This window comes from Rhineura floridana, chromosome 4, assembly GCF_030035675.1.
Source record: "Rhineura floridana isolate rRhiFlo1 chromosome 4, rRhiFlo1.hap2, whole genome shotgun sequence".
NCBI lineage: Eukaryota > Metazoa > Chordata > Lepidosauria > Squamata > Rhineuridae > Rhineura > Rhineura floridana.
The window spans coordinates 110,588,980-110,608,336 of record NC_084483.1 but is presented as its reverse complement, the minus strand read 5'-3'; the positions used below and the strand labels follow the sequence as shown (position 1 = coordinate 110,608,336).

The 19,357-nt window shown below is 40.2% G+C and overlaps 1 protein-coding gene and 1 long non-coding RNA gene across 2 annotated transcripts in view; one reads left to right on the top strand and one right to left on the bottom strand.

Moving 5' to 3' along the window:
* The window catches only part of AIG1 (androgen induced 1), a 145,499-nt gene extending 130,388 nt beyond the window's left edge, over positions 1 to 15,111 (bottom strand). Inside the window, exon 1 of the mRNA XM_061624025.1 lies at positions 14,705 to 15,111. Within this exon, the coding sequence (XP_061480009.1) occupies positions 14,705 to 14,845 (141 nt within the window). The 5' untranslated portion in view covers positions 14,846 to 15,111. The remainder of the gene's footprint in view (positions 1 to 14,704) is intronic.
* The window catches only part of LOC133383392 (uncharacterized), a 31,285-nt gene continuing 26,327 nt past the window's right edge, over positions 14,400 to 19,357 (top strand). The window contains exon 1 of the long non-coding RNA XR_009762275.1: positions 14,400 to 14,596. This is a non-coding gene — a long non-coding RNA (uncharacterized LOC133383392). The remainder of the gene's footprint in view (positions 14,597 to 19,357) is intronic.

The following is a 19,357-nucleotide window of genomic DNA, read 5'->3' as shown; positions in this document are numbered from 1 at the left end:
GGTTGAACCTTTTAGCATGAATGAACCCATATATTGTGCCAAGATTATTTTTCAAATAGTTAAAAAAATAATAATAAAAAATATAGTTTCGCATACAAATGTTTTCTGCATAGTATAGGAGAAGAGATATAATGTGCAATCCTATGCATGCTTCTCAGAAGCAAGTCCCATTGTGTTTAAACTGCAGCTAAGAGAGGCAACAACATTAAGTTAGGATGGTCACTTACTCATCGCCAAAAAAGGAAATGATCTCAGAGGATAAAAAAGGGCACTTATTTGCATATGCTAAAATACATACACATGCAAATTTAGACACAATTACTATTATTTAATAGAAATACAATGGGTGGTATTCAACTATGAATGAATTAATTAATGAATCTTTATTTTTACCCCGCCCTTTTCCCAAAACTGGAACTCAGGGCGGCTTACAAATAAAAACTACACATAGGTATATCATGTCCAGTCAGTCAGTACAAGAATTTCTGCTTGCTCAACAGGACTTCCCCCTCCTCCCCCGTGTGCGTACCCGATACCCTCCCCATATCTGCTCCAGAGGGTTGACGGGCCCCTAGAACAGATTAAAGGGGCACACGGGGGAGGGGAGGGAAAGAACATTCCGTTGCACTAGAAGAAATCCTCATGCTGACAGAATGACTTAGTGATACATTGGATTCCACCCAATACATCTCATCCTAGTGGAAAAGACTGTGACCAGACGACTTATCTGCCAGCTCAGTCATAAGTATACAAGAACAGCCTGCTGGATCAGCCCAGCCTGTCACTCATTCCTAGTTGTGTGCTATTCCCTCCCTAGCATTCTTTCCTTATATGTGCCTTAATACTCAACTCATCTGTGCATTCCCTGAAACAGACATGGTTAGCATAATGAAGGTTTTTCAGAGATCTAGATCCTTGAGATCAAGTAGAATGCTTACCTGCATGCCCCCCCCCAGCGATTTTAGAGGATCCTGTGCCTTCCTGATACTGCCACAGGACATAAGGAAAGAAAAAATGAGCACTGAACCATAAATAATTTGCTTTTCTTTCTATGTCTTACTATAGAAGGATATTTGGGGAAATTGTGGTTGATGAATACTACAAATGCTATTTGATCACAACGTCATGATAGAATCGCTTTTAAAAAAATCAATCTCAACAAGGTATAGATACAAACACTGTAACAGAGGAGGTACTGGCAGAGGAGGTACTGGCATTACTATGTGTAATTTCTAGAGAACTGAGCAATGAAACTTCTAGCAAGTCTTTTAAAACAACAAGAAGAGAAAGTGACAGAGTGTGTATATATAACTTGATTTTCTTGATAGAAGAAGTGAATCTGAGGGAGATTATATGTACAGTATGCTTATGAATACCAGCTGATGGAAACTACAGGAGGGGAGAGTGTTCTTGCACTCAGGTCCTATTTGTGGGATTCCCATGGACATCTGGCTGGCCACTGTGGATAGGATGCTGAACTAGATGGGCCATTGGCCTCATACAGCAGGATCTTCTTATGTGCTTAGGTACACACTTGGGACAAAGGCACTTTTTGGTATGCATGGTGCCCCATGGCTCCTTTTCAGTAGCAAGTTACTCTTACAGCCCAGTCTTATACTATACAGAATTAAGTGCACCAATGCACAATGAAACCAAAGGGCTTAAGCGTGCCTAACTCTGCATAGGATCAAGAAGCAAGTGTGTTATTGCATATGCCCTTCAAAATGAAGAGCATTATCAAAGCAAAAAAAAAAAAAGATTTTCTAGGCTTCTCCCCACGTTTGATAACTGAAGATAAAGCTGTCAAGAGTTCAGTGACTGCAAAAGACCATCTCTCTGCACTCTCTTTACACAAATTATGTTCAAATATGTGGCTGGTATGGATCATTATATTTGCTAGAGAAGGTGCTCCCTTCCTCAATTTAACAAAAGTCTGCCGGTAAGAATGGCATGGGACTCCCTCTCAGTCACTATCAGTGCCAACAACAGTGCCAGCTTTCTGCTTCACTTCATGGGCCTTTCTGGAATGCTTCAGTTACTAAGCTCTCTCCCTTAGATATTCCATTTGTTCATTTCCCATTCTCTCACTTGCAGGTTTCATTTGAATATTTATTCTGTACTTCTCCCCCACTACATCACCCACTACCAGCTCTAAATATACATATAAGATATTACTAAAACAGTGCAGCTGCGTTTGCACTACCTGAGCTAAATAAATATATAAATAAATAAAATTAAGCACACTCCACCAAGTAGAAAACTAAGAAACCAGCAACAGAGCTGGAGTGCATTTTGATGACTGAGATGTAGGATCCAAGCAACTTCAGAAGCCAAGAGGAAGCCAAATTTTTAAATTTTTCTTTATTATTCTGAAGAACTGGGAGGAAAATAAAATAGTTGAAATTCCCTAAAGTACTTTGGGGTATTGCACCATTATCATCTGCTATGACTGTTTAAGCCAGTATTTCCCAATGAACATCATTTCCAGCAACATATTCTCTTTGAAGTTCTCCAAAGACACTGTTTTTGTCCAACATAGAAACAAACACTTTTAAAATTTGCTTTTGATAACTTTTAGTGTTTGAACAACTATTTATATACCTTCAGGAAGTAAAAATTTGATATATTTAATTAATTAGCCAGAGCTCAGGAAATGGAAGGTAGCAACTAGCTTGGACCCTGTTGACCAAGCCCATCCTGTGTCCTAAGGATGAGATGGTATAAAAATGATTTAAACATTGGCACTATTACTGCTCTCTGTGGCGTTGACAGAAGGAAGGAAGGAAGGAAGGAAGGAAGGAAGGAAGGAAGGAAGGAAGGAAGGAAGGAAGGAAGGAAGGAAGGAAGGAAGGAAGGAAGGAAGGAAGGAAGGAAGGAAGGAAAGAAAGAAATGACTTCACACAGCCCATGAAAAAGTATATCTGCTGAGGTTCACCATTAGGGATATTGCTTACATGTGGCTTTCTCCACCTTCCATGAATATGGACACCCAATCCAGCCATGTACAAACACTTTTAAGCTTATTTGGGGCCTCTGGAAAGAGAAGTAAACATTTTCCCTTTCGGCTTGTCTCCAAACTTGTGCACAGCCTCCCTTACTCCCCAGACTTTGGGGAGAAGTGAATTCAAAATAAATAGTGAAATGTATACAGGATCTCCCCAACTAGAGGTTAAGCCATATAGACTCTTGCTAGATTCTAAAGCGCCATACAAGAGACGTAGGCACCACAAAATGATTAATTTGTCAGTACTCAGTACCATCCTTTTAGAATATAAAAAATTATCATGAGCTGACTTTGTGCTGTCCTAGACAAGAAGAGAAGAAAGATGGGGAAATCAGGGGGAAATAGAACTGTCAATTTCAGTCCCAAATTTTGGCAAGCTCTACCAAAGCAAGGCAGGGCAGGAAGTGGGAAGGGCTCTCTCTCTCTCTCATACAATGAGGTATCTAAAGACAAATTTGCATAGCCCTACCTAGAGGAGCAACCAATTTAAGGATCCCCTCCTTCACTGCAGGAAAATAATGGGGTCTGATTAGTAAGGACATGAAACGAGTGGTCCCCATGTCTCTCTATTCAGGTTTTGTAACTATGTAACTATTATTACTCACACAATAAACGAGCCTTGTCTCCCTGTTTTTTAGAACACTTCAAATCACTCTTTTTATACAGAGCTGCCACAATCATACATATTTCAAAGATTTCATCTGGGTGCATCAACTAACTGACTTCCTCCTTCCAGCCAACAGAAAGACACATGGTGCTCAAATATGCATGGTCGTTGCTGCTTTAAGAAGTTGAAAAAGAATCTATTTAATATTCCATTATTACACTGTCTGCAAGCCAAGACATGGTATCAACTAAGATTGCCACTACATTTCAAGCAGCAGAGCAACAAAAATAGTATGACTTTATAATAGTTATGACAATGTTTATTATCTGCAACCCTAAAAGCAGAATGTTTTTTTAATTAACAACACGAGCTTTTGTGAAGTGATGGGGACATTTGTCTGAAGAAGTTAATAATAAGATTGTGATAAAAATGTTAAGAATAAGTTTGTGATAAAAATGGGTCAGCAGGTCAGCAATTCATGGAGCTTGGAATTTGATCATAATAGCTATCATAATGTTGGCTTGAGCATTTGCCCAGTTGAGGTGTCTCAAAAATATATTAGTGATAGAAGTTGTTCATTTACTTGGATGAACACCTCTGAATCTCTCATGATCATGAAAATAGATTATCTTTACATAATGACCGCACATTCTTTTAAGACAGATAGACTTTCTCTACCAAAAAGTGTTTTGCCAGTGAAGCTAGGAGAAGTACAAGTTGAAATCTGAAAAGCAGCAGAAGCCTATAGGATGTGTTGGGGAATCTGTCAGCTTTCACCTGGAGGAAAGTCCCCCAAACATCCATTCTCCAGACGAAATTACACGGAGAAGCAGTGCTGCTTTCCCTTGCATTGGAGGACCATTAGGTCATTGATGACATCAGTCTCTATTCTAATCTCAGAAGTGTTTGCATGCCAAACAACCAAACTACCTCACATACCAAGGAAAGGATCAAAAACTGCCATGCTTAACAGCTCTGGAAACAAAGGGGCAAGCAAGAATAAATATGAGCATATAGAAGTGAGCTACGACTAGCACCAATACTGTCTAGACAGTGAGTAACAATGCAGGACTTGCGGAAACAGGGATGCAGCCTCTCATATTCTGGACAAAAACTCTTCATTGCGTAAGAATCTATAGATATCTAAGCCATGTTGCTTACACATTTCCACCACTTGGTGAGCATAATACTAACATGATGGGCTACAGCTTAACAGGACTGAAAGAAAGGCAAGAATGTAGCCAAGCCTACCAAAGGTGACAGAGAACACTTTGGTGAGAGTTCCAAAAGACCAAAGAATAAAACTGGTGGGATCTGGGGAGGGAGAGGTAAGACAACAATAGCTGGAACAGGATGATGGGACTGTTCCTTTTCACCCACTCACTAAATTACTTCTTTATGGCTACAAAGGTTCCCACCATTTGGTAGGAAGTATGCTGGTTTTATGCTAGTTTTACATAGACTGTCAGCAGTATTTTGTGATTTAAGTACTATATCAGTTATAATAACCATGAACTGTTGCTATGTTATACTGATTTCTAGTCTCTATAATTATTACATGAGTTTTTGTTGAATTATGAGTTGTAATGTAATGGTGATCGCAGGTCATATCAGGGTTTTTAAAACAAAAAATACACACATCATATCCACTTTTGGTCTTACTGTTTATGTCATGGTGGCATGAGACTTCCATAGGTTACAGTCTTCTTAATTATAGGACTCAACACATTTTAAAGTGCCATGTGACTTAGATCTGAAACATGTTCTCAATCCAGATTGGAGCCCTGTGCGTGTTTCCTGCTGTAAATCCATCCCAGCAGCGAATGGCCCCTGAAAGTACTAATTAGAGGCAAACAGCATCGGGGGGGGGAGGGTTAATCCCTCTGCCTGCTTTTTGTTAAAAACAGAAATGACAGCTTAAACACATTTTTAGAAAATGTAATATGCTGTTCAGCCTTTGGAATACACAGCTGAGGCATCTGACAGGACAGTGTACACATCTCCCAATTTAGCAACATGAACCAGGCACAGAACCCTAGGTGCTGTATGAGGTAATCCAGTGCCAGCAACTAAACATTTAGCATTAATTTGTGAGCATGATTCCCATTACAGCAAGAGATGCATATCTAGAAGCTTACATTTATACAAGCATTACCTTTGCTGGATCAGTGTGAACATCTGTCATCTATCTTTAAACACACACACATAGAGACAGACAACAAAATATGGATTCACTAGAGACATAGGTCTTCTAGGTTCACTACAAACCAGAGTCTATACAAGCAAGCCGTTGCTCAAGATGCTGTAACTTCGAAACAGCAATTGTGGGAAAGGCTGGTTCCTGGATTATGTCCAAGAACTTCCTGCCTTTTTGCTATTACTGGCCACAGGGGGCACAGCCTTGCCACCAGACTTCTACATGGGTTTTCCTTTTAATTTATTATGTTAAACTTCACCTCAGCAGATATATAAGTTAATATTATATGCATCAGGTATGCAAGCAAACTTTCAAAAAGAGCAACCATATTTATAGCTAATAAATTAAGGTCAACAATATTTTCACACATTGAGCTTTAATTGTTTTTACTACTCAAATAAACATCAAATAATGACCTGTACATCTGCCACTGCATATGGTTTCTAATTTTGTCTAAGGGTAAATTTATACAGACCTCTCCTCCGCTGTAGACAAGGATGAGAAAGAGTGCTAACCATGATAGTAAAGGAGTCGTTTTAATGTTGGAACCAGCTGGACGAGCAACATACAGCTTCTCATGTGCTTTTCTTACATACAAGGCAACTGACATTTATCATTGGTAATGTTATGCTAACTATCAAGACAGTCAGCTAACGTGGGGTGTGTGCATAGGCGCGTATGTACCTGGATACATAAAACATTATTTTGTGGATGAATAGTGTTTCACTGAATTTACAATGTTCACATCTCCACAAACCCAATCATCCCTAACCATTAGCCATGCCAGCTAAGGCTGATGGGAGCTGGAGTTCAACAACATCTGGAGGGTCCCAGGCTCCCTATCCCTCTTTTAAAATGGGTGTCTGTAATTCAGTTCTATATGAATTACAAAGGATTGAATCCAGACTAACGCATACTTATAGCAGACCCACTGAAATCAATAAAATTAAAGTTAGTCATGACTAACTTGTTCCATTGATTTCAGCGGATCTGCTTTCAGACAGGGGCTTATCGCGTTAGTTTAACGGATTTAAATGGTAGCTCCCAATTTCTAAAATTCCTTTCACACTGCAGTGTCTGTTGCGTTAAAGAACAGTAGCTTTTTCAGCCAATATACTGGCATTTCGTGCAACTGTCTTTCACATGGCTGCAATGAATGTCTTGTTTTCATCCTTCAGCCATTATACACATGCACACTGTTCACCACTGTGTAGGTCTAAGATATCGTCCTGTCACTATGAAAGCCCTCTCCTTTTAGCACATGACTTTTTAAATTATTTTAGTCGTATTGACACAGGGGTGTGTGTGGGAAATGCTGCTGCTATCTGTGCCTGTAGTCAACCTAGAAGACCTATGTCTCCAGTGATTCCATGTTTTGTTGTATGTGTGTGTATACTGGAATACAGGGACAATATCCGTCAGGCAAAAAAAACCCAGAGCACCTAAAGGACGGGAATGCACTGCATGCTGGGATGCTTGTCACATGAGCAACTGCAGCTAGCAAAAAACTCCTGCAATTTTCCATGTTCTCAGGCTTGCAAACAGATTACTTCTGGTATTATTTATCACAAGCATTTGTGCTAAACTTGCACTATATTCCACTAGAATTCCAGAACTAACTTGTATGTCATGTGAAAGATCAAATATAATGCCAAAATTACCAGGTAAGAAATGGTCAGAATAATGGAATAAAGTGAAGTGTGAAAGCAGCCTTAGCTGCTTAGCATGACTAAGTCTGGATGCAAGTCACAGTGCACAGCTGTATTGATGAGCACATTTTTTAAAAAATGACTTGATATGTTTATATCTTAAGCCTTTCTTTAACTAAAAAAAAGACTATCTAATAAAAGTAAATAACTTTTTCAGCTCAATTGAAGAAACATGAAGCAAAGAAAAAATAATCCCCAGAAAACAGGCATATAAAAAACCTTGATTTTCCCCAAAACTTTCTTAAATATCCCATAGGATCTGATGCCTGCAGCCAACAACTCAACTTGTTAATTCAAATCAGGGGTGGCTAATCTATGGCCCTCCAAATATGGCCCTCTTCCTAGTCATTATTCCTAGCTTATCCCATTGGGATATGTAGCAACCCTCAAAAAAGATAGCTCTTATCATTGCTAGGCCAGTGCCGGATTTAGGAACAAGCCAAGTAAGCTGCCAGAGGAGGGGCTGTGGTCTTCAGTTTCATATATGCTTATGAAATCATAAGGTATTTGATAATTCAGATAAAGCTTTTTACAAGAAGTATGTCTTATTTAGTTGTTTTTCACAGCATCGTTGCCTAAGTATATATGCAAATATAATGTTTTACCTTTTTTAAAATTGTGCTTTCTATTATAGTGCAACCTTGTTATTATTACTTGATCTCCCAGAGGTTTTGATACCACTGACCATGGTACCCTTCTGAGCCAACTTAGTCAGATGGGTATTGTAGGCACTCTTTTACAGTGGTTCTGATTCTACCTTTGGGGTCGCTTTCAGAGAACAGCAATTGCCCTCTGGCAGTTGTGCTGTGGGGTGCTGCAGGATACCATCCTGTCCCCCTATATGAAGCCCTTGGGAGTGGTCATGAGGAGAGTTAGGGCGAAGCATCACCAGCACACCGATGATACTAGCTCTATTTCTCTGGAACATCTGAATTGGGAGAGGCCATGCAAGCCCTAGACCAATGCCTGAACTCAGTGGTGGCCTGGATGAGAGCCAATAAACTGACTCTGAATCCTAGCAAGACGAAGGCACTGTGGGTAGGTGGTTCCTGAGTCCAGATAATTGGTCAACTGACTGCTTTGGATGGGGTCATACTCCCTCTGAAAGAGCAGGTTTGTAATCTGGGGGTGCTCCTGGATCCATCTTGGTCACTAGAGACCCAGGTGATCTCAGTGGCTATGAGTGCCTTTTACGAGCTTTGGCTGGTAAGAAAGCTGTGGTCATTTGTGGATCAGGATAGCCTGATCACTGTTGTCCGTGTACCGGTAACCTCCAGGCTGGATTATTGTAATCTGCTCAATGTGGGGCTGCCCTTGAAGTTAATCTGGAAGGTGCAGCAGGTGCAAAATGTGGCGGCATGACTGCTCACTCAACATGTTTTCCTGCTGCTGAAATAATTGCACTAGCTGCCCATTAGCTGCTGGGCCAAGTTCAAGGTGCTGCTTTTAATGTACAAAGCCCTATATAGTTTAGAACCAGGATACTTGAAAGATCACCTTGCCCCTTATATACCCAGTCGATCACTGTGCTATGGAGGTGAGGGTCTCCTGTAGATACAATCTTAGCAGGAGGCCCTTCTGCACAACATAGGAAGCAGACCATTAGCGTTGTGGCACTGACCCTTTGGAATTCCCTCCCCTTAAATATTAGAGAGGCGCTATCTCTCTTATCTTTTTGGTGCCTACTGAAGACCTTCCTTTTTCAACAAGCAAAGCAGAGACATTATCCCAGTTTGCATTTATTTTGGAATTGCTTTTTAAGATGTTTTTAAAGATGTTTTTTAAAGGTATTTTTAAGATGCTTTGTTTTAAAAATGTTTTTTAGATTTTTTGAGATGTTTTAGTGTTTTGTTCTTTGTTTGCCACTCTGGGCTCCTTCTGGGAGGAAGGGCGGGATAGAAGTTTAATAAATAAATAGTGTAATATGCTTTTTTCTCTTTATTCTTTATGGTGTGGAGCCTCTGAATCTTGACATGGCTTAGGGCAGCCTTTCCCAACTAGTGTGCCTCCAGATGTTGTTGGACCACAATTCCCATCTTTCCTGACCATTGGCAATTCTGGCTGAGGCTGATGGGAGTTGTGGTCCAACAACATCTGGTGGCCCACTAGTTGGGAAAGGCTGGCTTAGGGCCTCAGTATGTCTTAATGTGGCCCTGGCTAAGCCCTATGCACTCCCCCCATCTCCTGATAAATATACCTTTACATCCCTCCCTAAAGCTGTCTTGTTTTAAGATTCTACTATTCCATAGCACAGCTACGCACCCAATGGTTATGGGAGTTTACTAGATATTATATGCCTTCCTTCAATTCAGAAGGCAAATAATCAGTAACTTGGTAGGAAGCAAATTTAATTCAGATACTGTATTATAATCACTCCCTAAAAATTCCTTTAATCTAAAACCATTCTTTGAGAATTCTTGAACGAAATTCTGTTTCCTGGTGATTCATTTAAAATTGAGACTAGGAAAACTCGAAGCAAGTCAGTTTCCAGGCACTTCAACAGTAACATATTTTCAAGCAGTATCTGGGAGGTCTAATTCATTTTAGGAAGCAGATACCACTGGCAATTTGATGGAAATAAGGCTGAGGAACAAAGCGTTTCCAGGTTTGCTCAAGTCATGCAGATACATAGTATGCCACTGCCACGTTGGACGAGGCAACTGGCCAAAACCAACCAATTCCTTTTCAAAGACAATTTCCAGAAGAGTTGTTAAAATTAGCAAATCCCTTTTGCAGATGAAATCAAAATACCATGGTGAAAAGTTTGAAACTGCTGCTGTGGGTGGAAGCATGAAGCCAAATAATGTAGGGTTGGTTTTTGATGAACAATGCAAACCCAATATGCAAGCAGCGTATAGAATCAAAATACACATTGTTATGATCTGCAACTCTCTAAAACGGATAGATCTGGGCTGTGCTCTGGCTCTATGCTGCCAAAATGAACAGGACTGGACTCCCAGCTCCCAGGATGAGGCATAATTGGTATCCTTGCACTGAAGCTTGTTCCCTATCAATGAAGGCAAGTGCTGACACTTAACAATCCTGGTAGGAGGGGTGAGAAAGTAGGTGCGTTCATGAGTCCTTTTGTATGACATCCTGTGGGCCTCTGAGATCCAGCAGAGACAACCCAAACCTACATTAACTTCATCATACAGCATAATTGCTGGTTATAACAGTTTTACTCTTGCTGTAACTGATGAAGCTTCATCAACTTCGCAACCCACCTTGGATCTAAGATATGGGAAAGGTGGGACAAGTGTAGTAAGGAAATAAGAAAACATTAGGTTTGTGATGAAAGGAGGAAGAGTCTTGCCAATCAGAGGGCACAGATCAGACTTGATTTGTTGCAGCACTGCAGGCCATAATTTGCACCATCACTGCTAAAAACAGTACACAAGATTGATCTATCCAGCTGAGAATTATTATTTTATCTTAAAGCACAATTTAGCAGAGATTAAAGTAGACAAAAGTCCAGTCAGGGGCACACACAGACATTTTTAAACAAAAAAACCCTTTGCCAATGCACTGTAAAAATATCAGTAAAAGTAAAGACAAAGCAAGAAAGTTCTTTTTTACTAAATATAGTTGTTTCTTCATATTTTTCCAAATCATTAGACACATTTTATCATGTGTTTTTCCCAATAAGAAACTGTAGTACGTTCAGATACAAACGACTTACATGAAGGGTATATAACACAAGGCCACTATGGTCAACTACAAGCAGTTTCTCCATTCCTGAAGACACTGGCTAATACTGAGAAAGATTACTGCCCCATGAGAATCTATATGTGAAATCTACTGGCAGCCTCTATTTTTAAATGACACACTCATCACAAATTGCTAGTAGCCTTCAAATGCATCAAGAACCTAAACTCTGTGCCTGTGAGGTGCCAAAGACGAATCTGCTACTGAATGTCTACTCTCAGATAATAAAACCTAGGAATCAGCTACTGTTGTAGACACCTATTAGGCATCATTGTACACAAAGACTGGAAATAGATGGGGAAATGAAATTCATGGGGGTGAAAAAGAGCCCACTGGAAGTATGCCTGTCAAGCTTCCTTATCCAAAATGAATAATATTTGTTTATCTAATGTTACACTCTCAGAAAATGATGCTAAGATGATGGCAAGAATTTGTTTCTTAAACATAATTTCCATCTAGATATCGCTAAGTATCATTTAAAACACACACACAAACTGTTTCGTGTCTAGTACTCTGGAATTCAAAACACTTTCAAGCATCCATTTCCGAACTATAATACTTTCCAAACAAGCTATATTCACTGTGGTTCCCACTTATTTTTTTAATATACCTTCTATGACTTGAAGGGCTGCATGGCAAGCAAAAAATAAAAATGTTAAGCATTTCTCAGGATGAAGTAGCAATGATTGAAAAAGCATTGTTTGCTCAATTTCTGCTTATCGCACAACTGTGAAAGACACAGGAATTTGCATCCCCTAATGTTTTTGAACAATCAGTGTGGTACAATAAACCTTCTTGGTTTAGTAAACCTTTTAACTCTCACCTTTGGTTAAAGAAATCTCTTACTGCTCAAGTCCTCAATAAAAGAGAACTTAACACTGACAAGGAGTACAGCCTCTTCTGTAAATAAAGCCTTACATAACATTTGTGGTCTTTTCTCACTCTGTCCTCCTTAAAAAGGAGCTATATACTTAGCCCATCAGAAAAATCAGTCAAGTCAATCAATTAATATTTAAAGAAGCATTATCAGAGAATGCCTTGATCTACCCATCCCAGGTTTCAATTGTCTACTATAGAAACAATAAGCCCACAGAGGTATTGCACCATATATCTGCTCCCAGTGTGTGGTAATTCTTCCTTACCAGGAGACAGGATAATGCTGATTACCAAGTTACTCCAGGGTAAGAAAGCTGCCAGGATAGTTTGGTCATCTGTATGAGTTCTATGATCACTTCCATTATAGACAGAAGTTGAAAATTCCAGATATCTTCACATAGCATCAGTGCACGTAAACCTACATAACTCTTTTAATGTTGATCACGTATCATTTAAGGGAAAAGATGCAAATATTTGCATCAACTCAAATCAATTCATGACAAACTGACATATCTCCTAATATATTCTAATAGGGCTCCTGCTGCGAGGAAGGGCGGGATATAAATCAAATATAAATAAATAAATAAATAAAAATATATAATTACGACTAATACATTCACAGCCTACTCTGTCATCATCATTTGCATTCATTTCATATGAATAGTCAGAGGGAACATGTTCATAATGTGTTAAAGTGACAAATTGTACCAAATATATTGAAACATCATTGCCACCTCTCAGCAGTCCTGAATTCCCTTACTCCGTCTCTGATGTCACAGTATGAAATTGCAGGCAAAGATGTCAAGATCCTCATTGCCTTCACTGCTGTGTCACAAGGGGGCTGGACAGCCTGCAACCAGACACCCAAATACTAAAGGGGCACTGGGTGACCTAAGAGTTTGAACTCCACAGTAACTTATACACTTATAACTTTGAACTCTATGAGTAACTTATAAGCTCCATTACGTATAGCAGCGGTTCCCAAACTGTGGTCCGCGGACCACCAGTGGTCCACAAACTTCATTCAGGTGGTCCATGGCATGTCATCATTAAATATTAATGTTAACTTTTCAATTTTCATGTTGTTGCTTCTTTTACTTCTTATATTGTATTTTATTGTCTTACAATTTGAATTCTATCCTATGCAAATTGTAAGACAATAAAATATAAGAAATAAAAGAAGCAACAAAAATAAAATTAAAAAGCATACAGCACCTAGCACAGCACATTGCAATTGCTGCAACAGGCAGAAAAATAATTAAGTGGTCTGCCAAGACCCTCAATTTTCAAGTGGTGTGTGGGAGAAAAGGCTTGGGAACTACTGGCCTATACAAACAGGCTTTTCTCTGGGATGGAACTAGAAAGGACTTGTGCCCTCAAACCTGAAGAACTTCTACCAGTCAGTATCAACAGTACTGGCCTAGGTGGACCAACGCAACTGCCTATGTTTTTATGATGCCACTTTGGCACAGACTGTATGTGAGGTTTCTGAGTCTTTCACAAAGATCAGACAAAATTACACTTGCCACTAATATATGTGATGGTGATAACATACAGTACATTGAACCAATGAGACAATACAAGAAAGAAACAAATAGTTACAAATGTGTGTGTATATAACATTCTTGTTCTAGTGCAACGATGGGGATAGCCTTCCAGATGTTACACTCCAACAACTTCCTTCATCTTTGACTGCTTAGCCATACTAGGCTGATGGTGTGGTGTAGTGCAAACATCTGGGGAGCCGCAGGTTCCCCATCCCTGTTTTGTGAGTCCAGGAGTCCAAATGGCAATTTCAATATTTTAATTGAAGAACCATTTCCCCACAAGACTTACCCCAGGTATTTGGCTGTGCAAGCCACTATGTAATATGCTCATGATTTATATTTATTTATTTATTTATTATTTGCTTTATATCCCGCCCTTCCTCCCGGCAGTAGCCCATGATTTATACAATCGTGAAACTGTCGTTATAACTTTAATTGCAACATCGTCAATTGATACTATTCATATTTTTTCTTAAAGTGGTAATTGTCCTTGGAAGTATGTCTTAGATCAGTGTTCACATGCCAAGAAAACTAGATATGAACCACCTCCCTCCTTTTTACAATCTTTTTTTTTTTTTGTAGAGTTAGTTAACAGACGAAAGAAAACATCCACAGAAAGAATATCACTCTTTGCCGTGGCCTGGTTTACGATTCCTCATAGGAATAAAGTTTTTCTTCACAGCTCCACCCCTTCCACTGCTCTTATAGGCCCCGTCCTGGGCGGCCCCTTCAACAACAAGGCCGTTCCCCCCGCATCGCCCCGCCCCCGTCAAGGTCGCCTCTTTATGTTGCTAGTGGAGAAATGATCTAGGGACTCGGCAGGCAAGAAAGCGCGACGCGCTTGGAGCGCGGAGGAGCAAGTGAGGCCAGAAGCAGCGGGGTCTGCGTCTTGCTTCTTCGTTGCTCGCCGGCAGCGGGTGATGGTGGAGCGCAGAGAGTTTCCTTTCCCAGGTGCGCACGCCGCAGGAAAAGGCAGCTTGGAGGATGCGAGGACATCCTCAAAGGGGAACGAGGCGGGAAGGGCGGTGGTGGCAGGAGAGACCGGGCAGGCGAACTTACCAGATTAATGAATGTCAGGAACTTCCAGCTGCCTCCATAGGTCTGGTGCGCGGGCATGTCAATGGCCTTGTAATTGCACAGGATGGAGAAATAGGAGAGGAGGATGGCGACCCGCAGCACCTGACAGGGCACCAGCGCCATGTTGTTGCCTCCTTTCTACCTAAGGCCTGAGCTCTGAGGGAACCCGACGGCTGAGAGGTGGCCGAAACGCGCTTTGGGGAGCCTTCCAACGCGCGCGCCTAAGAAGAGGCGAGCGCGCGCTTTGCATAGCTCGGCTTCTCCACTGAGCCGGAGGAAGAATGGGAGCGAGAAGATAGATTGTTAATAGTTAGGCTCACACACGGTGCCCAGATTCCGGGTTCCCTTTGGCCGCCAGTGTTAGTCTCTCCCGGGATGGAGTGGAAGTGAGAGCTGCTCATACAAAACAAAGGAGAAAGAAAGCCAAAAGTTTAGCATAGCTGTGACTGGGCAGCAGCGTGCGCGTGCGTGCATGTATGCGTGTCGCTCCCCCTCAAAACAACAGCAACGTAAGCTGCAATCCGTTGAACGCAATGGAGCGTAGTTCTGAGTAGATATTATTGGAGTGTAGCCTTGGTAGCAAAGGCAGAAGTTCAAGCTCTTAATAACTCTTGAGGTCTTATTTCTTGTGGGGAAAAATATAAATTTTGTTTTGCGTTTTTAAACATTTTAAAACTTATCGTGTCCTCATGCAAATCAATGGAGCACAAGGTTTCTGCGTGCTATTGAGACTTGGACTGGGTTAGCAGTTTGAGGGGGGTCAATGCCGTTAGTTTGACCTTTCCTGGAACCTAAAAGGTGTTTTGCATGTTTTTGTGTATATATTCAAAGCAGCCTCAATCCCAACCCCAGGCTTTAGTATGAACAGTGAACTATATTGCAGGGCTAAGCTTTTCCACCCTCATTCGACCTTGCGGTATGGGATGGAACTTGCAAGGCAATATAAAAGCTAAAAATACACACTAACATTTTCCACACGAAATAAGATTGTAAAAAGTATGAGCGCCTGCCTTCACTGCTATTTTTATCTTTTGTTTATCCGCTAAAATCGTGGATTTCCGCATAATTTTAAATGGATAGCTCTCGCCTCCAGTCCAGAGAAGGGAAAATACCGGCCAAAGAAACTAGGAAACTTCGTCTCCAGACAATTGGATTGTCACTCTACATTTCTCTTGTTCTGCAACCAAGAGGGCACTATTCCATTGGTTTCCAAGCATGACTTCCGGGTTCTTTTTCAAGCTTTCACAGTTGCCTGTCTGTGGGTGATAGTGGTTGCTGGTTGTGGGAGGCAATGTAGAGGTGCATAGTTTTGACAACATCATGCCCTATTCCCCCTCATGCACTCAGTCCTGGAGGAGCAAATGTTAAGGTCATTATTTTCAAATCCAGATTTTCTTGTGTGGAAAATAAAATGCTACTCTTTTGAGATTTGAAAAATTGGCCAGACCTAGGAGAGAATGCTTCCTAACTTAGGAAAGAAGAAATAAAATACATTCATTTTTAATTTTTTCCTTACTCACAAATTAGGAACTTGTGTTTTGAGAGGTTTTGCTTGCTCCCTGGTGTAGGATTGGTTTGATCTCAGAATGTAGCATTTTATCTTGAATGTGCACACTAAGTTTCATTTCCATATCAGCCTTCAAAGAAGATATTACATCATGTTGTGCTGAACATCTTTCAGGGTTCCCTTGAAGATTGGAGCAGGTGTTGAACTGGGATTCATGCTTCAATATTGTCCTAATTTGAACATGCAGACAAATTTAATTACAATGTGTCAGTGTTTCAAGAGAATATCGCATTGTGTTGTATTATGCATTTCCCCTTCCTTTGGAAAATAGAGATCGAACTTGTATAAGAACTCAAAAAGTAGAGTTGTGTGCCAGATTTCATTCTGATATATCAGTGTTCAATGAAATTACTATGTTATAAACCAAATAGAATGATACGATGGCTGTTCCCCTTCATTAAGGATCGAGAGGTATGCATGGTCACCCATAAACATTTGGCAGAGGAAACTAAGTACTCTACATTAAAAGAGCAAAGGAGTTAATAGCAAGATAGTGAGCAGATCAAATATATAAAACCCCGTTCCAAAATGTGGCAGAATGCCTCATGCCATGCACTTTTAACATTTGAAATAGATCAAAATACAATCTTCTCTTTTGAAAATGTTTAGTGTCAAAAATGAGCTTGCTTTAAAATATTGTAACTATCAGATTCCCATACCCATTATCAAAATTGTTTAGTTCAAGTCTGTAAGACTTTAGACACATTTTGCAGGCAGCTGTACATTAGATACAGATAGCCCAGTAAAGACTAGCAGCAGTCAACGTATATATTGTTTAACAAACAATATATATTGAAGGATATACCTCCACATTGAACTTAACTAGTGCCGTTGCGAATCAGGAGGACTAGACTAGGCAAGCATTTTCCTACCTACGAATGTGTTGAGATTCAGCCTTGTAGTGGGGTAAACAGAGGTCCATGGGCTTCAAAGGCTGAGAAAGGAACTGCAACAATAGCTACTAATCCCAACCTGAGTGTAAGCATATGGAAGTCTTGCCCTTTCCTAAGACATGCTCTCTTCTTTTAGCTGAGCAACTAGAGCATTTTCTTTTTTAGCTACTGCTCAGGTATTTTGCCTCTTTTTTACCTTTGCCATATCTCACCTTGCTTTGTCATACGGGTGAAAAATGGAAGCAAAAGCATCAAAATGATCCTTAGCAGAAAAAGAAGTAAAATAAAATTATCAGGATACTGGAAACAAAGCCCTATGAGGAGAAACAGAAATAACTGGGCATGTGTAGTCTTGAGAAGAAAAGACTGAGAGGAGATATGATAGTATTCTACAAGTACTTGAAAGGTTGTCACACAGAGGAGGCCAGCATCTCTTCTTGATCATCCTAGAGTGCAGGACATGGAATAATGGGCTCAAGTTACAGGAGGCCAGATTTCAGCGGAACATTGGGGAAAACTTCCTAACTGTTGGAGTAGTACAGTGGAACTGATTGCCTAGTGAAATTATGGGTTCTCCACCACTGGAGGCATTCAAGAGGCAGTTGAACAGCCACGTGTTGGGTATGCTTTAAGTTGTATTCCTGCACTGAGCAGGCAGTTGGACTCAATGGCCATATAGGCCACTTCCAACTCTACTGTTTTGTGATTTTAGTTTATTGTTGCACAATATGTTTCAACTTATGGTACTGGTTCAGACATAATGCCAAACTGTTGTTTGGCTCTATGTAAATGAGGTTTGAAGAAACCTTGGCATCATGCTTCTCTCTCTTCTCTCTCACATCTTGCTCCTTGATTACCTCCCACATTTGAGGCAAAATGTAGTTTCCTGTTTTGTCCAAAGTGGCAAACAGTGTTTTGTACTTCCCTACAAGCCAGGATTGAAAGCTAGAATCAAATAATGGTTTCCAATCCTGCCTTGCAGGGCAAATGCAAACTATGATTTACTGACTTGTACAAAACAGCTGCCTCAAACCAGGAAAAAAAGGTGGGGTGTGTGCAAGTCTTAAGTGATCGTTCACATCATGTCAGGCCATGGTTTTGGCATGGCTTACATCCGAGCCATCTCACATACGGTAAGACTTTTACCCAAACTCTTCAGCTCAGAATTTTTCTGACCTCTTGTCTCTTGAAGGAAATCTAGACTAGGTCTACTGTTTCACAAGACTGAGAGAAACTAGAAAGGGATCAGCTTTCCATGTTGAATGTGAGTCTGTCCTAGGGAAGAAAGAACCTCTTATAGCACCCAGCTGGGTGTCTAGGAACTTGTCGTCTAAAGGAATCTTTACAGTGATAATCTACTGTAAATAAATCCCACTTTTCTTTATAAAATGTGATACTGCATATTTTGTATTTGGCTAATTTCTTTTTCTTCTGATCCATTCACTCCATTCAAAAAGTGTCACCTCTGCAAAGCAGTAGAGAATCAGTAGATGCTTTTTTTTAAGGGCAATTGAGGCAGTGGTGCCTGCTTTTGTTTGTTTTAATCATGACATTTAGTGAACACAAGTTATTTCTTTGACCTGAACTAATGTCAAAAACAATTTTTGCAGCATAACCACAATCACTATTTATTTTATTAACTTTCAGGATCTGCTTTTTTAAAAAAGTAAAATAAAGATTGCACATGCTGCAGTGCTTTTATGACCTCCAGTATCTGTTTTCAGATAGCATTGCCTCATATTGTATGGAGTAGCATGGTGCTTTTTTGTTTTTTAATAGATCAGGTGACAATACTGCATCCAACTAAATGTGGAATCAAATTACAAAAAGACAACAGAGCCATATCCTGTGGGCTCATTTAAAACAGGTGTCTACAAATAGTCTGTGAGTCAGAGGGTCTCTTGGTAAGTGGAAGCCTAGAGTCCAAGGGAGAGTGCAAGTAAATAGTGTTTAAAAATCTGTAATCTAATTGTGCAGGATCCTAGTTGCATGGTCTGATGGGGTATTAATTGTCTGCTAAAAATATAAGCTTTCTATACAAGGGTTTATGTGCCCACTGCAATATTTTATACCAAAATAGTTTTCCAGCTATGCTGTAGCAAAGTGGTTGCAAAGCTTTGAAAATACTGTATAAGCATTACATACATTATAATTCTTTTTGCCTGGAATCCACCT